Source organism: Cheilinus undulatus, linkage group 8, assembly GCF_018320785.1.
Source record: "Cheilinus undulatus linkage group 8, ASM1832078v1, whole genome shotgun sequence".
NCBI lineage: Eukaryota > Metazoa > Chordata > Actinopteri > Labriformes > Labridae > Cheilinus > Cheilinus undulatus.
In genome coordinates, this window is record NC_054872.1 from 23,393,795 (window position 1) to 23,410,955 (window position 17,161).

At 39.0% G+C, this 17,161-nt stretch overlaps 2 protein-coding genes across 3 annotated transcripts; both read left to right on the forward strand.

Annotated features, from left to right (window-relative positions):
* The first annotated feature begins 1,964 nt into the window (after nucleotides 1–1,964).
* On the forward strand, nucleotides 1,965–5,426 carry pigv (phosphatidylinositol glycan anchor biosynthesis, class V). Its single transcript, XM_041792715.1, has 3 exons — nucleotides 1,965–2,331; nucleotides 3,326–4,492; nucleotides 4,584–5,426. The coding sequence occupies exons 1-3, from the start codon at nucleotides 2,263–2,265 to the stop codon at nucleotides 4,869–4,871; spliced, it is 1,524 nt and encodes a 507-aa protein (XP_041648649.1). The 5' UTR covers nucleotides 1,965–2,262; the 3' UTR covers nucleotides 4,872–5,426.
* Nucleotides 5,427–7,308: 1,882 nt separating this feature from the next.
* Nucleotides 7,309–16,537, forward strand: zdhhc18a (zinc finger DHHC-type palmitoyltransferase 18a). 2 transcript variants are annotated; one of them, XM_041793662.1, is made up of 10 exons: nucleotides 7,309–7,928; nucleotides 8,139–8,299; nucleotides 8,553–8,702; nucleotides 9,539–9,676; nucleotides 9,776–9,827; nucleotides 12,382–12,484; nucleotides 12,574–12,686; nucleotides 12,864–12,969; nucleotides 14,071–14,141; nucleotides 14,808–14,943. In XM_041793662.1, exons 1-9 carry the CDS (start codon nucleotides 7,696–7,698, stop codon nucleotides 14,110–14,112), a joined length of 1,098 nt encoding a protein of 365 aa, XP_041649596.1. In that variant the 5' UTR covers nucleotides 7,309–7,695; the 3' UTR covers nucleotides 14,113–14,141; nucleotides 14,808–14,943. The 2 variants fall into 2 exon arrangements, with proteins under 2 accessions (XP_041649596.1, XP_041649595.1); XM_041793661.1 differs by lacking the exon at nucleotides 14,071–14,141 and having other exon boundaries at nucleotides 14,808–16,537.
* Nucleotides 16,538–17,161: the final 624 nt, after the last annotated feature.

Genomic DNA, 17,161 nt, shown 5'->3' on the forward strand with positions numbered 1-17,161 from the left:
ATCACGCTATGTTTTATTCTGATATGCACTCAGCAAGTAAATCAAACAAACCTAATAATAATTATCATTTAATAATTACAAACACAAACATCGTCCTCCTAGACCAGAGATGTCCAAACTATGGCCAGGGGGCCAAATGCAGCAGAGCCAGAAATAAAAGAGAAAGACTGCAAAACAACTCCAGGTACCCAAACATCAAGAAAACTCTAAAGATAAAAGAATCTAGACTAAACAAAACCCCAACATATTGAACCCAAACAACATTTTTACCCAGACATAATGAGACATCATCAGTTCCAGAACATCTTGGGATTTTCACAAGATCAAAGACATCCCAAGAACGAAGACATCAGAACCCGTGAGTACCAAGCCAACACGGGAGAGAGACACAGGAACCCAGCGACAAAACCCGAGACCACAAGGACCCAAATTTTAAGAAGTGATTCAAAGAGAAGCAGTAAGAAGTAAAAACACTTAGAGAGCTAGGATGACAAAGAACAAATGGAAAGTAAGCATAAATAATAATAATAATAATAATAACTTTATTTATATAGCACTTTTAAAAACAGTTGTTTACCTAGTGCTTTACATACAGCAAGAGCAAAAACTCAGGGAAAAATAAACATCAACAATCAGAGCAGAATAGGAGCTCTGTAAAATCAAACACGAAGGGAAGAACATAATGTGGACATGTAACAAGGAAAAATAACAAAAATGGAAATGACACAAGTAGATCTTGAATGAGAGTTACAGTAGAAGATTGTAAAATCTAAAATATAATGGCATCAGTGAAAAGCAATGATTCCTATGATAATATTCTAAAAGATATAGTAGGATGTGGGAGGAGGAGAGAGTTAAATACATATATTCAAACAAACAACCAAAAAAATACATGAAGATAATGATGATAATGATGGCATCACATCAGTGGGGATAAAACAAAGATTAGATTCAACACAGAAATGTAGTAGAGATGAGAACAGATAAGTAAAATTTAGGCAGGGAAACACGAGATAAAGAAGAAAATGAACATGAGAAGAGTATAAAATAAAAAGAATAAGAAGAGTAGTGTAAATAAAAGAAAAGTAATGAAATAGATAAATAGTTAGAAGGGACATCACATAAAAGCAAGTCTATAAAAGTGAGTTTTAAGGAGTGATTTAAAAGATGTCACCGAATCTGCCAGCCTTATCTCTTCGGGCAGGTCATTCCAAAGTCGAGAAGCCCTGAAAGCGAAAGCCCTGTCTCCTTTAGATTTCAGCCTCGACTTTGGAATGACCAGGAAGCCCCTGCCTGAGAATCTAAGGCTGCGCAGTGGCTCATAGGGGGTCAGCATTTCAGAAATGTAGCCTGGTGCTAGACCCATATGTGCTTTAAAATTGATCAGTAAAATCTTAAAATCAATTCTAAAAGTAACAGGTAACCAGTGGAGGGAAGCAAGGATAGGGGTGATGTGATGTCGTCTGTTAAAACCAGTTAAAAGCCTAGCTGCTGTGTTCTGGACCAGTGATTTATTTGTAATACCAGAAAGGAGTGAGTTGCAGTAGTCCAGACGAGAGAAGATGAATGAATTGTGAGGAAGGAGAACACTGAGCAATACAAGCATTAAAGGGATAAATTAATACAAAATTAAAATAACGGTTAATAGGAGTTTAAAGTAATAGGTAGGGTAAAAGTTATTAAAAATCCAGAAAATGGTTGGTTATTTGATACGACATCCATTAAATATTAAAGCACACCCAGTCATTAAGCATTAGCTTAATTACAAAAGTTCTACTAACTTTTATTTCCTTAAGGTGGGGGATATGAAAGCGGCCCCGCCATTCTTATATATTTATGTGTGTGCTCCTCAGTGGAAAAAGTCTGGTCACCCATGTTGTCAAATGCAGAAATTATGTTCAACAATTATTTCGGCTTTTATTTTGAAAATACGTTCTTTAGTTACCCCGGAAGTAAAACGTGCTTTTCGAAAACGAGTTAGGCTGCTGCAGAGTGAGGATGTGAGGACAAAGATTGCACCTGAGCGAAAGCTCACCCTCTCTGAAGTCGAGTGTTTATTTAATTTCAAAACTTGTTTGCATTTTTTATTCCATGAACCAGTAAAAAAGCGTAACTTGATGCATGTTACGTACCGAATAGCATCTCCTCGCTAGCTATGTTTGATGGGAAATATGACGAATTCAGCAGTGTGTGTCTTTTAGCAGCGACAATGCTCAGCAGGCCTGTCATAACCGGCTTGTTCACATTTGGTCCGTCACATCAATGATTATGGATGTCAAAGCAGTGGTGGAGTTTGCCACGGTCACTAGGGGTTTGTCGCTGGTTTTACAGGTAAGATTAAGATTAGTTGAATGAAATGGATCTTTCACCGCATTAAATCAAGTTTCTTAGTGCAAAATCCATGTTTTAACGTCCTTGCTGCTGATGTTTTGACTCCTTAGCAATAGTATAGGTGTATGTGGTAGCCTTTGCCCAGCAGGAAAACATACTGTATGGTTAAGTAGGCTGCAGTGAAAGTGACTGAAATGTAATTGTTATTATGGATGAAGCATAACTAACAACATGATATATGCCATAATACTGGGTTATGGTAGGATTTAATCTCAATTTATTATATATTTATATATTCATGACGTTAAGTCAATTTATGAATAAGATAGTTAATTGTTTCAATTATTATTTTTAGCAAAAATTAAAATATCCTTTTAAATTAAATTTTATTGATTAAATGTAATTAAAATATATTTTTAAAGGTTGCATTATAACTGATAAAATAATGCAATTCCTTCCTTGTCAACCCCCCCACACACACACATATCTGTATGTATGCATGTATGTATGTATGTATGTATGTATGTATGTATGTATCTGCCCATATCCTTCATTTGTATCCATTCCAAAAAATACCATATTTTAAAAGTCTGATCTGATCTAGAGAAAAAAAATAGTTAAATTAAAGCCCCACCAGTTTCAATACCACAGCAGCTAAAGTAGAAGTCTAAGACACCTAACATTCAGTTACTTGTTTGTTAATTAACAAAAATCTCAAGTAAACTTATTTACTATGTCTAAATTGCACATATATGAAAATTGGGGTTGTATGACATTGTGACATTGCTCTGTGTCTGTCTCGCAGAAGCTTTGGGTTGAAGACATGATTAAAGATCAGCATTTCTAAAGTATTGCATTTTTTGATACTGTACAACAATAAAATAAATATAAAAAAATTAATGTCAGAAATGATTAAAGTATTTTTTTCCAACAGTTACTGTGTAGAAGCTGTTGTGAGACAATGATTGTAATGCTGTTAAATGTTTTTTCTCAGGCTGTCTTGAATGCTGCCATCCCTGACCATGACGCTGATGCATTCAGGCCCCCTCGGACAGAGGAGCCCCTTTACCTGGACTCTACAGTAGAGTGGTTGTTTGGTGGCCTCTCTCACTGGGATGCGGAGCATTTCCTCTTCATCGCTGAGAGAGGATACCTTTATGAGCACAACTTTGCTTTCTTCCCCCTCTTCCCCATAGTCCTCCGAGGCCTGGCTGAGACACTGCTGTGGCCCTTGAGCAGCTGGCTGAGTGTGCGGGGGCGTTTGCTGGTGGCAGTGGCTCTGGGCAACAGTGCTCTTTTTCTGCTGAGTGTGGTTGCCCTGCATGCGCTCAGCAGAATCGTTCTACAGGACAGACGCCTTGCTCTGCTCTCTAGCCTGCTTTACTGCATCACACCAGCCAATGTTTTCATGACTGCTGGATACTCAGAGAGCCTGTTTGCAGCGCTTACATTTGGTGGTCTATTCCTCCTGGAGAAAGGATTTACGTTCCGAGCCTGCCTGGCCCTCAGCATAGCCACTGCAGCTCGATCTAATGGACTTGTTAACATAGGATTTCTACTCTATCTTCCATCTCTGCATGCTATTACTCAGATCCGTGTGTATCGAGCAACAACAAAAGGCCACAGTAAAGTCTTCCACTATATTTGGGTCATCATTCGCCTCCTGCTCACCTCCCTCTTGGGAACTGCAATAATCGCCATTCCCTTCTGTGCTTTCCAGTATTACGGGTACAGGACGTTTTGCACACCATCAGTCTCCTTGGAGCAGATTCCCCCTGCTCTTTTGTCGCTTGCTGAACAAAAGGGCTACCGGGTCCCAGATGAAAATGGTCCACCACCACTATGGTGCATGAGACCCCTCCCTCTGCTTTACTCTCATATTCAGGACGTGTACTGGGATGTGGGCTTTCTTCGCTACTTTGAGCTGAGGCAGATACCAAACTTTATCCTTGCTCTGCCCATGGCTAACCTTGGCATAATGGCAGCTTATGCATACTTTCAAGCTAACCCAGGGCTGTGTCTGAGACTCGGGCTATGGGAGACAAGCGCAAATAAAGGCCTTGACAAACCTACACCGGGAATGTTCAACTCCCGTGTGTTTGTGTATGTTGTTCACTCAACAGTTCTTCTGGTGTTTGGGACTTTGTGCATGCATGTGCAGGTAAGTCAAACTTCAAACCATCTTCTTGTAGTCCCCTTTTTCTGTGTAATTGACAAAAAAAAAAAACATTTTAATTCATCTCTATTTCTAGGTTCTGACCAGATTCATGGCCTCCTCATCTCCTGTGCCATTCTGGATCAGTGCCCATCTGCTCCTCCTCAATGAACCTCTCCTTCATCGAAGGAAAACATCACATCCTAACGTGCAGCTACACACACACTCCAAAAACGGATGTGAACACAAACCTCAAAACCCCATCATTGCTCTGCTACCACACTTTACAACCTGCTCTCCTACCACACAGAGCATCCTGGGATACTTCCTTTCCTACTGGGTGCTGGGCCTTGCTCTGCATTGTAACTTCTTGCCTTGGACGTAAGACTTTACTCTGAGCTTTCAATGCAATATTTCTTTGTAGGACTGGGCTGTGCACCATTCTCAGAAGGATACCAGTAGTTTTTATGGTTCATCATCAATACCCCCTTTTTGTTGTTCCAGTTCTGTCTTTATTTAGAAAATAATGAAATAGCTGTTACCAGTTTTGTTAAAACATCATAAGAGAGAAATGTATCAACACTCTGCCTGGTCTTATATCACCCCGTCCTGCACAGAACTCACTGACTTTATTAGGGTTTTATTACATGCCAATTTATTCATGCAATAGCAAACAACTTTGATTGGCACATATCCTTATTTTAGACTCATTTGCAACAATCTGAGATCAAATTCAAATGATCAGTTTACTTGAAACTTTATCAAACACTGTTAAGTTGTAAATCTTGGGAAGACTATGGTTGAACTTGAAGAAAAAATAAATATGTATTTATTTTTTTCTTTTAAGGCATTTTTTTTATTTATTCTGTTAATTTTGCACTGCATGTTTGGAAAAAAAATCAAGGTACATTTTTAGGACTCTTGAGTATTACTTGTGGGAAAAAAGGAAATAAACTTTTTTGCTGCTATTGAATATTCCTTCTTGTGTTTTTTCATGTATGAAAAGTCTTTCTTCAAACATTAATATTAAGTTTAACATAATGTGATAATCTGAGGCCAGGGTGGATTTATTCTCAAACCAGTGCAATTTTTTCACAGCAAAATCCATGTCTTTACACTGCATATCAACAGTTAGTTGTTTCTTTACTGTTTAACTTACAGACAGATCATTTTGCCAGATGGATGCTATTTTATTGAAACCAAATATATTATGAAACAATTTGATGCACAGCAATTTTCCTAAAAAGCAAATAGCTGGACTGAAAATATGATTCAAATGGGCATGTCCCTTATCTGTTCTCAGTTACTAAACAAGCTTGGTTAAAAGAAGAGGGTTGGTTTAGAAAAACTAAAGTGGGATAAAACAACACTTCCCATGTCACTCCAATGAAACTGAACATACAAATTAAATTGATTAATGCTGACAACTCTTTTCCCACTTAGCAGACAAAATGGTCTATTATCTTACGTATTACATGCAGACACATCTGCATCACATTGATTAATGTCATAGCTGATATAAACTTGGTGCTGCCATTCTAGTCAAACATGGAGCCATCACCTGCTTATACTCAGGCCCTCAGAGAGCATTGCACTGGGACCTCCTAAGATTTATCTCCCAGTTGCTAAATGGTTTAAAAAGTCTGTTTTTTTTTAAACTCTGGAACCATCCTTTCTAGAAATATGCTAATTTTCAAACTATATATCTGGTTTAAGCAATACATGAATTAAATTATTTTTTTAAAGATGTGTTTCTTGGTTAATACTTATAAAATGCAAATGTATGGTGAGAATGTGTGAGACACCACCCTGTTTTTACAAAGTTACAACCAGAGAGTAAGTAGTATTAGGTAATTCTCCACAAGTTCCATCTTTAATCAGTTTTCCTAAATAAAGATAATTAGATAGGGTCCCAAAAGAGGAAAGACTGCACCCACTGCAGCCAACAGGAGGTTGAAATGGAGCTCCACTTTCTGACCAATTGCCTGTTGTGCATTAACAACAGAAACAGGTTCTTTCCACTCTTCACCAGCAAACACAAATAATTCACTGGGATGAACAATGAACAGAAGCTTCCATATCGGCTGGGTGAAGGTCAGCACTGCAAATGTTGCAGCACATTACATGAGCAGTTGATCCTTAGTCCCCACACCACCACCATTAAAATAAATAAAAAAATAAATAACCATATCTATATATATATATATATATATTCATTTTAAAAAGAGTTTTTTATTTAAAATTGTAAACTGCTTTGGCAATAACACCAATTGATTTCCATTCCATGCTTTTGAATTAAATTTAGATGGATGCATAGATAGATAGATAGATAGATAGATAGATAGATAGATACTTGGAAATTCATGACATGAAACACCTTATCTGTAACCCCACACACACACACACACACACACGTTAAGCATGCAAAAAAAAAAAAAAAAAAAAAATATTTGGAAAGGCAAAATATGGTTGTAGACATCCTAAATACAATTCATCCTTATGAGAATGCTATATCGAATATTTTTGACTGTAATTCTTTTCTGTGAAAATGCTGTTTTTCCAGAGGAATTGTTATTCTGAAAAAATATTGAAGGAAAATGTTATTACTGATAGGACAGGGTTTGCTTTAAATGTCAGAACAGCTTACCATATATGCCAGTCAGATTTGCAGAGGTAGCATATTCGTGGATCTACAACTCATTTCCCCGCACGGCGCATATGATTTTACCATCCATAGCCTTTACAAATCAGCAGTGCGTTCTTGGCGTGTACCTATGGCGTATACGTCATCATACCAAGCGTTACGTACGTTGGCTGACGATCATAAAAAAGGAAATGTGAGTGCTGTAAGAAGCTTGAGCCGAAGCCCGTCTCACAGAGTAATTGTTGATAATAGGTCACAACTTTATGACGACATATTCTCAAGAATGGCTTTAATTTAAACATCAAACATGGTAGTTAACCCAGGGTCAACTCAGGAACAGATTCAGCTGGGAAAACTCTGCAACGGAGAAGAATGGTTTTGCTGGTTCGCTAGCTAGCTAACTAGCGTAAGCTTTCAGAATGGGCATCTGAACGCTAACCGAACAAGCCACAAAGCGATGTACAATGACTGAATTTTGAGAGGACTACGCTTTAAATACGCGATTAGAAAGGATAGTTTTTTGTGCCTTTTGCTACCTCCAAACCGCGTGGATACCGTTTACACGATGAAGAATTGTGAGTACCAGCAGATAGACCCGAGGGCGCTGTCGGTGCTGCCCTCGTCGGCACAAAACCACGCCGAAAAGACGGCGCAGCGTCCGCGGAGGAAATGGGAAGTATTCCCGGGGAAGAACAGGTTTTTCTGCGATGGACGGATCATCCTGGCCAGGCAAAGCGGTGTCCTTCCTCTAACTCTGGGCCTTATTGTTGTCACTTGTGGCCTTTTCTTTGCATTCGAGTGAGTATCTAGACATTTTCCCAAAAGCTTTCTTTCCAGTGAGTCCTGAATTCATCAGTAAATTGAGCAAGTATTTATACAGGAATTACAGATTCATAATGCCGCATCTTTTAAGAAATTTAAACGGTTTATTGGCATTTTATGTGTAGATTTGTGTTGGTTTGGCTGGCATATACTTCAGTGTCGTAATCCTTTTCTTTCTCTTTACAGTTGCCCATTCCTGGTGAAGCATCTGACCGTATTCATACCTGTAATCGGTGGGGTACTTTTTGTTTTTGTGGTTTTGTCCCTGCTGAGAACCAGCTGTACAGATCCAGGCATCTTACCAAGGGCGACCCCAGATGAAGCAGCAGACGTAGAGAAGCAGATAGGTAAGGCAAACCATGGAAACGCACCATACTCGCTGTGGGCCAGATGGGGTAAAAGAGCTTTGCCATATGGGGGGGGGGTCTCTGAGGGACGTGTTGCTGTTGATATGTGGACAAAGACCTAAGCAGCTTATTCTCAATGAAAGGAGAAGAGTGCAAGAAACATGTATTTTTGTGCCCTGATTAGTGCCTTAAGAGGAACTGTTTTGATCATGAAATCTTAGTGAGTTTGCGCCATGCGTGTCTCTATTTTAAGATACCTCAGGATCCTCTACGTATCGCCCCCCTCCGCGGACCAAGGAGATCCTCATCAACCAGCAGGTGGTAAAGCTCAAATACTGCTTCACTTGTAAAACATTCCGCCCTCCTCGGACCTCCCACTGCAGCCTGTGTGACAACTGTGTGGGTATGTAAACGCTTATCCTGTCTTCTGAACGACTCATTATGATTGACAAGAAGAGCACCTCACACAGGTGATGTAGTTTGCTTCATGCCTCCCTTTGTAGCAGGATGTAGGCAATTTATGTGTGTGCAGTCTAAAGTGTACAGTCTCTTAAAGCATTACAACACCACTTGGCAAGAAGTCGCAAACTTATTTGCAGGCATAGACTTTGGTGATTCCCCCTTGGCAAATGTAGAGGTCTGCTGTGTTCATAGATGTAGTTTAGTGCATTTTTTCAGGTCTTTATTGTTGCAGCAGTCCAATCTGTTTGTATCATAAACAATTAGGTTTCAGCCATAGGACGTGATGGTAAAGAGTATTTACTGACTTTGGTCATAGAAAAAATACCCTTTGACAATCAACTGAAGTCAAAGGAAATCAGATACAGAGTATGCCTACTTAAAAACCAAAACAATTTTAGTTTAAAATTTCTGTTTTGTATCACCCCAGCAGACTCTTAATTGCTAGTCATTTGCAAAGGGATAGTAACACAGGAAGGGTGTGCCACACTGAAGTCTGTAAGTTTGGAAGATACCCAGCTGATTAAACTGCTTTTACTTCTTGAGCCTCAAAGTAACACAAGACAAGGCTTTTTTATAGCACACATCCAAGGGTGGGAGAATAGTCTTTTCATAACTTACACTGTAAACAAATTACAAACACATAGGCTGTATTGATTAGAGGGACACCTGGCTGCTGAATACAATAAAGGTTTAAGAAGCCATGTATTAATTATTAAGTTATATACTATTGTACTTTGTCTCTGATCACTGTTATGTGTGCTGCTTTTGTTTCCTCAGAGCGATTTGATCACCACTGTCCATGGGTCGGGAACTGCGTGGGCAAACGCAATTACCGCTTTTTCTACAGCTTCATCATCTCTCTGTCTTTTCTGACATCTTTTATATTTGGCTGTGTCATCACACACATCACTTTACGTAAGAATTCTTACTCTGTATAAAGACACAGTTGTCTGTCACATTATAATGAATTAATTTAAGATTTTTGTTCTCTGTTACTCTTTGTTTTCTTTCCAGGAACTCAAGCAGGCAACAGTATTGTTCAAGCCATTCAAGAGAGCCCTGCCAGATATCCTTTTTTTACCAAAGTGTTATAGTCAACCTTGTTTTTTTGACTTGCTACTATATTGCGCCAAGAACGAATACAAGTAACACTGTTGACACTGCATTTCTTACTGCTCCCCCTCAGCCTAAGCTCAGTCTGTTAATAGGATCAGAGAGTTAGCATTAGCAAAGCAGTGCTTTTAGGCTGATGGCTCTCCAATGGGAGGTTTGCTGCCTCATGTCCTGGAGTGATGATGTCAGTGGCTAGACAAATATAGACTGCATGACTGCAGTGTGGTTTGTTTGGATATTGAGACAGGGTGTGATCTCATTTATTCATGGTATATATGATGAGCTAACATCAAATATTCTGACATTAGAGCGTGTGTTTGTGAACTCTTTGCTTTTTACTCATGATCTCATGGAGCAGATAATCTAGTTAAGTTTTATAAGCCTGTAACTTATAGAATTTTGATTTGAAGAATGAAGAATAACAAAACTCCAGAGTTTCAACCGAGCTGCATCTAACCTAGAGTTTCAAAAACTTCTTTGTAATGTCATGGAAAGGACTGAGAGGGAGGTGAGATTTGACATCCCACTCCCTCCTCCCTACTGTCTCTAATCAGCCACAATATTCATAACATAATATCATAACCATTCAAGGTAGACTTACCACGAGCTATCGCAGAGTGAAACAATGTTATATGGTCACGTAGAGGACATACATTCATGCAATATATTATCCACTCTATTTCATGTAAAACATGGACTCACTCATTTCCTACTCCCTATCCACTATACAGTGAGCGGCATGTAGTTGACTGTATAGTGGACTCAACTGCAAATCACAAAAATGATTTCGAACACTTCTCTGGCCCTGGGAAATAAAGTCATTTCCGTCTCGCAAATAAAATGTTTAGCAACAATGGCTCATAGATTTTGATGACAATGGCTGAGGATCGAAATTAACGGTAGAGTTTCACTGAAAACTGACACTACATGTGATTTATTTCTACCTCAAGAATAAAAATACTGGTAGATAAAAAGCTTGTGTCTTTAGTAGCTAAATAGTGTACATTTTTGTGTGTAATGTAACTTATTTTTGCATAAAGATGATGGTCTCATGTCTTGTAATATACATACATTGGGACGTGAATCTTGAGGGATCGGGCGGTTTGAACTTTGCTGCAGGCGGACGGCTAAAAAAACACTGCGGGATCAGGATGTGGCCTAGCAAAAGGATGATGGAGTCAACAAATGATGTAGAAAAGAAGCTCAAACAAGGTCTTTACAACAGAAAAAGTAAACAAGGCAAGTCTGACAAGTTTTGTTAATGCAGACAAGCTCTGATGGAATAACAGATTAATATCTACTACTGAATACTAAATGACGAGATAAGTACAGTTTTTGTGTTGTGAATGTTAATGTTTATGCTTAGAGTTGCGAAATGAGCTGACCTTGGTGCTGAAACGTGGCAGATTTGACTGACAGGTGCTGCTCACAGAGAGACTGAGGGAGAGAGATGCTTTCCGTCGATTGGTGGTTGTACATGCTTCTCTGCAGCTGATTATTTTTTAAAATCATTTAGATTAAAAGGTTGTTTGCACTCACATGATCTTCTTGGCCAGTTTTTGCACAAGGCGCTCTTTTTCGTTTTTGATGTATTCTGACATTTTTGTTTCCCCTTTACTGCCAGAGCAACACCGGGTCTGAATCTTTATTGAATGGCCTATAAAATTACGTGTTTTCTCCTGCGGGACGGGAGAAGACACAAAATCAATACATCTCTATTACTGTGTGGGCATGAATTCTCAGGGTTTTGCGGGAGCGGGCGGGACTGGACATACACATTGCGGGTACTGTTGAATATAATGGTCACTTTTAAAGATGTTTGAGGTTTTTAAGGCCTTTATTCAGAGAAGAGGACTGTGGATTGAGCCGCAAACAGGAATGAGAGAATTGGGGGAAAGACGTGGGAAAGGAGTACATGGGGTGCAACCCAACTGCTCTGCATCTGTGCCCCAATCATTTTTAACAGTTGGTGGTTTAAATGGGGAAACAAAGATATATGGTCATGTAGAAGACACAAGCAAGTATTCTATCGACCTTGTTTTAAGAAAGACTCGGTTTATTCATGTTTAACCGTGGGCACCAGCACATTACCCACAATCCTAGAGTGTCACTGCAATATTTATGATTGGTAGAGCCAGATGAAGTTAACTGTTGTGGAAAAAGTGGGTGGTTATTGTTTAGCTCTGTGGTGATGACAGTCACCACCACATATGTCACTTTGCACACAATCAGCTAGTAGAAATCTTTCAAGAAAATTGTTGCTGTTTGAATTTGTGCTAAAATGTCAAGGTCCGGACCCTAACTGATAAACAGTATTACTGAACCCCAGACGAACAGGTTTTCTTCTAAAAAGTGATCAGAGAGTGTAATTATAAACGATTTCATGGATTGTCTATGACTGCTACATTAACACACAGCTTTTTGTAGATTTTTTTGATGAGTTGTTACATCTATCTGCTTTAAATGATAACGGTTATGCTATCATGCCTTAACTCTTCCTTGCGCACTGTGGTGGAACTGGTGATTTGTTTCTTCTCAATCTGGTCTATTCTTGGCCTCTCAGGCTTCCATACATACTTAGTGGCCTCAAACCTCACAACAAATGAAGATGTACGTAGAAATGTCTCTTCTAAATTTCATAACTGTTAATATAAATCTTGCCTTCTGACTGACCACTTACTGTATTTCTCACTGTGCAGATTAAGGGCTCCTGGTCGAGTAAACGGGGCGCGGAAGATTCTGGGAATCCATACACTTACAACAGTATTATCACTAACTGTTGTGCGACGTTATGTGGACCCATGCCCCCTAGGTGAGGAGAAATCCCCATCAGCTTAACTGTGATTATTTTTTTTAATGCGACACATATCCTTTGCAAAGTTAACTGAGTTTTGCTTGGTCTGTAAATATTTCCCTCAATTCAGTTTCAGTGAAAACATGTCATAAACCAGCCCAAAATTTCTTCATAATCCTTCGTTCTGTTTTCCAGTCTGATCGACAGACGAGGTTTCCTTCCTCCCGATGAAGCGATCCCTACCATGTCTGCCTCGGAGATCGAGCTGCCACCTTTCACTGCCAAGAACGACGCACACATGGTAGGATGAAGCAATCCTCCCGAGTCCTGACTGTCCCATAGCTCCTGTGTTGTGGTTGTTAACCAGCTCCTCGTGCGTGTTATCCATTCAAGTGTTTGTGTGTCCACACAGTCCTCCTCTAGACATCTAGCCTCAGTATCTCAAGCTGCTCTGCCATTATGCAGTACTTTTAAACTGTTTCAAGTTTTATGAAAGATATTTTCAAATAATGAATGTTAAAAGTATTCCTGACTGTTATGAAATTACCAGGAGCTTGGAGGATTGGGAGCCAGATTTAGACATAAGGAGTAAAGATGATAAGAGACAGAAGAGGCATAATTCATCATTTATCACACAGCACGCTGGAATAAAAATGCTGTGTCATTTCGTCTTTGATCTAGAGGAACAAAATGTCCCAGAAACCACTTGTAACACTGTTCGGCACCTTTGAGTGGTTAAAAACACGTGAAACCTAGCAGAGACTTTTTACTTTAAAAATTGTAATCATGTGTTAGAAAGTAGAGTTGCTGAGTGACCTTGCCATGCTGCTGCAGATCTTAAGATGATTTGGTGCGGTGTGGCATTGTTCTGGTTGCACCTATTTTTTGTTTTTGTTTGCCTTCATATCAACGTTGCTGTATCTACCTCCTTGTTACTGTACCACTGGGTTTACTTGTGTTTTTGTGTGAAGATGTGTGAACACAAAGGACTTTTTATTTTTTGCTTTAAATGGGACATGCAGGTTGTGTTTTTTATTTAATTTCTCAGCACTTTATCAAGTCATATCAAATCCCCTCTTTAATTGGTATATTTAAAATGTGTTGCCTTATTTAAAAAAAAAAAAACATTTTATTCTTACTTACTTTTCTTTCAGTGTTCATTTATATTATAAATAAAAATATTTTTGTATTCTGGTCTCTTTTTTGAGTCTATTTTGCCATTTTATTTTTCATGATGATTTCAGTTTTAATGTGAGATTTTTGTTTTATTTCAATGGGTAACTTTTTTTTATGTATGTCTGATTAACATTTTAAGGTAATTTGTTTTGTATGCCTGTACCTTTCATTATAAGACGACTAATCTGACTCTCAGTGTTTTATTGTATCCATCCCACCCTGCTAGGAGGAGAACTGTCAGGATTTTTCTTTGTCCTGCACAGCCTGAAGGGCACTGCTTCATGTAGACGGTTTATGGTAAGAGTAGGGTTGAATATGAAACCAATCACAACATCGCTTCACTTCTCATTCATTGTTTCGTTTTCATAACATTTATCATGTGGAGGTTTAGAGTAAGACTTTTCTCAGCAGTTATATCAAAATATTTGTAGTATCAATGCTAACTAATACAGGGCAGATCTTGTGATTGGTGTTTCCTTGTGACTATGCATGCTTCACTGCCATTCATTCTCCTTTCACTAACCTTCACTCTCACTTGGTAAAGGATGAAGCTCCTGTTTGAAGGCTGATGATCTCTCATGCTGTCTTCAGCTGGATAAAATGTTTTTGTTGCTATGTGTGGGTTGTTTCTTTGCATGCTGGATGAAGTCAGCAAAACCAAGCCCTCTTAAACTGTATCTTGCTCTCTACTTTTATCAGAACCAGAGGAAATACAGGAAGAAAAAGCTGATTTCATGTGCAACTAACTCACTTCTTCCATGCCTCTCCATTTGAATCAACACCATCATTGGTGCTTTCATGGCTTTTACTGTGCTTGTTGAGCTCTTAACTAATCATTTGAACCACATTACAGAATTTTAAAATTATTGTGTCATGTTTGGCCTTCCATCTGCAGCACAATCTGGTGATTTACCCGAGTTTCCCTTTTTTTTCTTGTCTTCCTGTCTTTGTCCTTTGACACAGTGCACTCAGAGCACCAAAGACGTGCTGGAGAGGATGGTCCACACTTTTGACTCTAATGGCCTGTGCCCCCCTGGCACACCAAAGACCAGTCCTGTCGTCGTGGAGTTCTCCAGCGCTGCAGCACCTTCCGCAGAAGCTTCACCCTCTGTCGGCTGCTTGAGACAACTTGATGGCCAGCCCATGGCCGCTCCTTGCCCGCCGTTCAGTAGAAGCAGTAAGAGGGACTCGCTGCACTCCATAAACCCAGCTTTCCGTCTGGCTTCTCCCTCCCCGTCACTGAGTCGCACCACTCTGATCCTAGGGGATGCACCAGACATCGGCTTTATCCCTCTTCCCTAGTTATTTGAGGACAGGAAGAGCTGCTGCTCTGGCAGTACAAACTTTATCACCATGGGGGTCATGCTATATGTTTCTTTTTGTATTCAAAATGTCACGCTCACTCCGAGGGTGTTTATGTTCTGAGTCTTATCAACACTGTCTGATTTTTCACAGTTTGGTTCCTTCATAATGGAGGTAAATCTTAGTAATACTTTGAAGCACAATATAGAGATATTTTTTTAACACCTTGTGACAAAGACACCCACAACATACCACTGAACCTCAAGCCATACATCATAGCCACAGTGTTTCATCAGTTCTAGATAAAATATTTATGCAAACAAGTCTTTAAATCTGGAAATACTCAAAATTCAACTGGATGCAAAAGAAACAGAAAAAGCAAAGATCTGCTGAAGTGGCACACTCAGGATAGGGAGTTAGCCTTATTACATGTCCTGTCATCTAGATCTGCATCATCCCAGTGTCATCAGATGGATCCAGCATGACAGCAGGTAGATGTATTAGCAATCAGAGTTTGAAGGTGGGCGATGAGTTGTAAGATTTGTTTTTTAATGTGTGCACACAGAGGTTGCTGTTGTAATTTGTTCTGTGTCTTGTACATCAAATGAACCAAGGCTGTGGTAAATATCTTTAAGCATTGTCTGTCACTTTAGGAGACTTTAAACAGGTAGAGCTGAATGACTGTCTGCTTATGTTTCTTATTAATGACTGAAGAGTAACTGTCTGAAATGAGTAGCCTTAGTTTCTGCACATTTAGACATCCACTTTATTGCTTTATTTAATGTTGGATGTCAAAACCAAGTGTTTAATTTAAATTGAAGTCAGATTTGCTGCTGTTCAGCAAGGCATGGACCGAAACATTCAGAATTGATGCTCTGTTTTATTGAATTTGACCTGGAATGTTCTCAGTCTGAGTAGTTGTCCATTTAATTTATTTTTTTTATTTGACTGTATGCTGTCTGTCATCTGTGTGTTGGTGATTACATCACAGGCCAAACGTGGACTGTGTGAAGCAGCATAATGTTTTAGGAATGTTGATTATGAGGTCTCTTTACATGCAGGTCAAGCTGTCATTTTCATGACCTCCCTTTTACAGTGTGAAACTTTATCTGAGAGTGAACAGCAGTAGTTGGATTGTGCCTCTAGGGGGCAGCACCTGATTAGACTGATGATAACTCAGAAAAGCATCTAAAGAAAGGCCTTTCGGTGATTTATTTTTTGTGATTGAGTGTTAAAGCTGTACATAGGAGGACTTTGTGAGAAGTCACTTTGCCATAGTCACCAGGTAGATAATTTATCAGTCTGCATCAAGACCCGGAGGTCATGTACTATTACAAGCAGTGCTTGTATGAACAAACGTGTTTGTATTTTGTAGGATTTAACAGTGGAACTGTAACATTTGGTCAATAAAAATATCAGTTTTGTTGATTTTGACTCAAATTTCTTTTGTCGAGTGTCAACGATGTAAGGAAAAAAACTTATACTTTTAATTTAAAAAAGCTACTCTAGTAGCTTTTTTTTAAATTTAATGATTAGTTTTACTCTAGTATGTCACAAAGCATCCATTACTGCTACTGTGTAAACAGGCCAGAAGTTTGGTTTAATCATCCATGTGTTGGTCAGTAGCATATAGCCGGAGAACGATTTTACATTGCATTCAGAATCTGCTGTTGCATTGGGCTGTTTTATAAAGGTGTTCCTTTGATTTAAGAAACACTTAGGTGGAGATTCTCTTGTATTTTCTGTGCTGCAGACAAGTGTTTATTTCATCAACCAAAACCATGACTAAAAAATATTTGTATGCAATCTTTCTTCCCATGAAAAGACTGGACTTAGACTAGCTTATAACAGATCTTTGATAATTAAAACTCTGACAAAAAAGTTTGTATAGTTTTCATTGAGGAGACCAAATGAGACTAAAATGTCAATGCTGGACTGTTGGAAATGTAATATCCACAAGGTTTCACCATTGGGTTTTAATCTAAATACAAGCAGAGATGTGGGAAAAAGTGTCA

What these genes read in the sequence shown, in the direction of transcription:
- pigv (XM_041792715.1), top strand. Translation starts at nt 2,263, where the DNA reads ATGATTATGGATGTCAAAGCAGTGGTGGAGTTTGCCACGGTCACTAGG. An exon ending in GTTTGTCGCTGGTTTTACAG is followed by an intron (nt 2,332 to 3,325) that starts GTAAGATTAAGA and finishes GTTTTTTCTCAG; the next exon opens with GCTGTCTTGAATGCTGCCAT. An exon ending in CTTTGTGCATGCATGTGCAG is followed by an intron (nt 4,493 to 4,583) that starts GTAAGTCAAACT and finishes CTCTATTTCTAG; the next exon opens with GTTCTGACCAGATTCATGGC.
- zdhhc18a (XM_041793661.1), top strand. Translation starts at nt 7,696, where the DNA reads ATGAAGAATTGTGAGTACCAGCAGATAGACCCGAGGGCGCTGTCGGTG. An exon ending in ATTCAAGAGAGCCCTGCCAG is followed by an intron (nt 9,828 to 12,381) that starts ATATCCTTTTTT and finishes TTCCTTGCGCAC; the next exon opens with TGTGGTGGAACTGGTGATTT. An exon ending in TGTGGACCCATGCCCCCTAG is followed by an intron (nt 12,687 to 12,863) that starts GTGAGGAGAAAT and finishes TCTGTTTTCCAG; the next exon opens with TCTGATCGACAGACGAGGTT.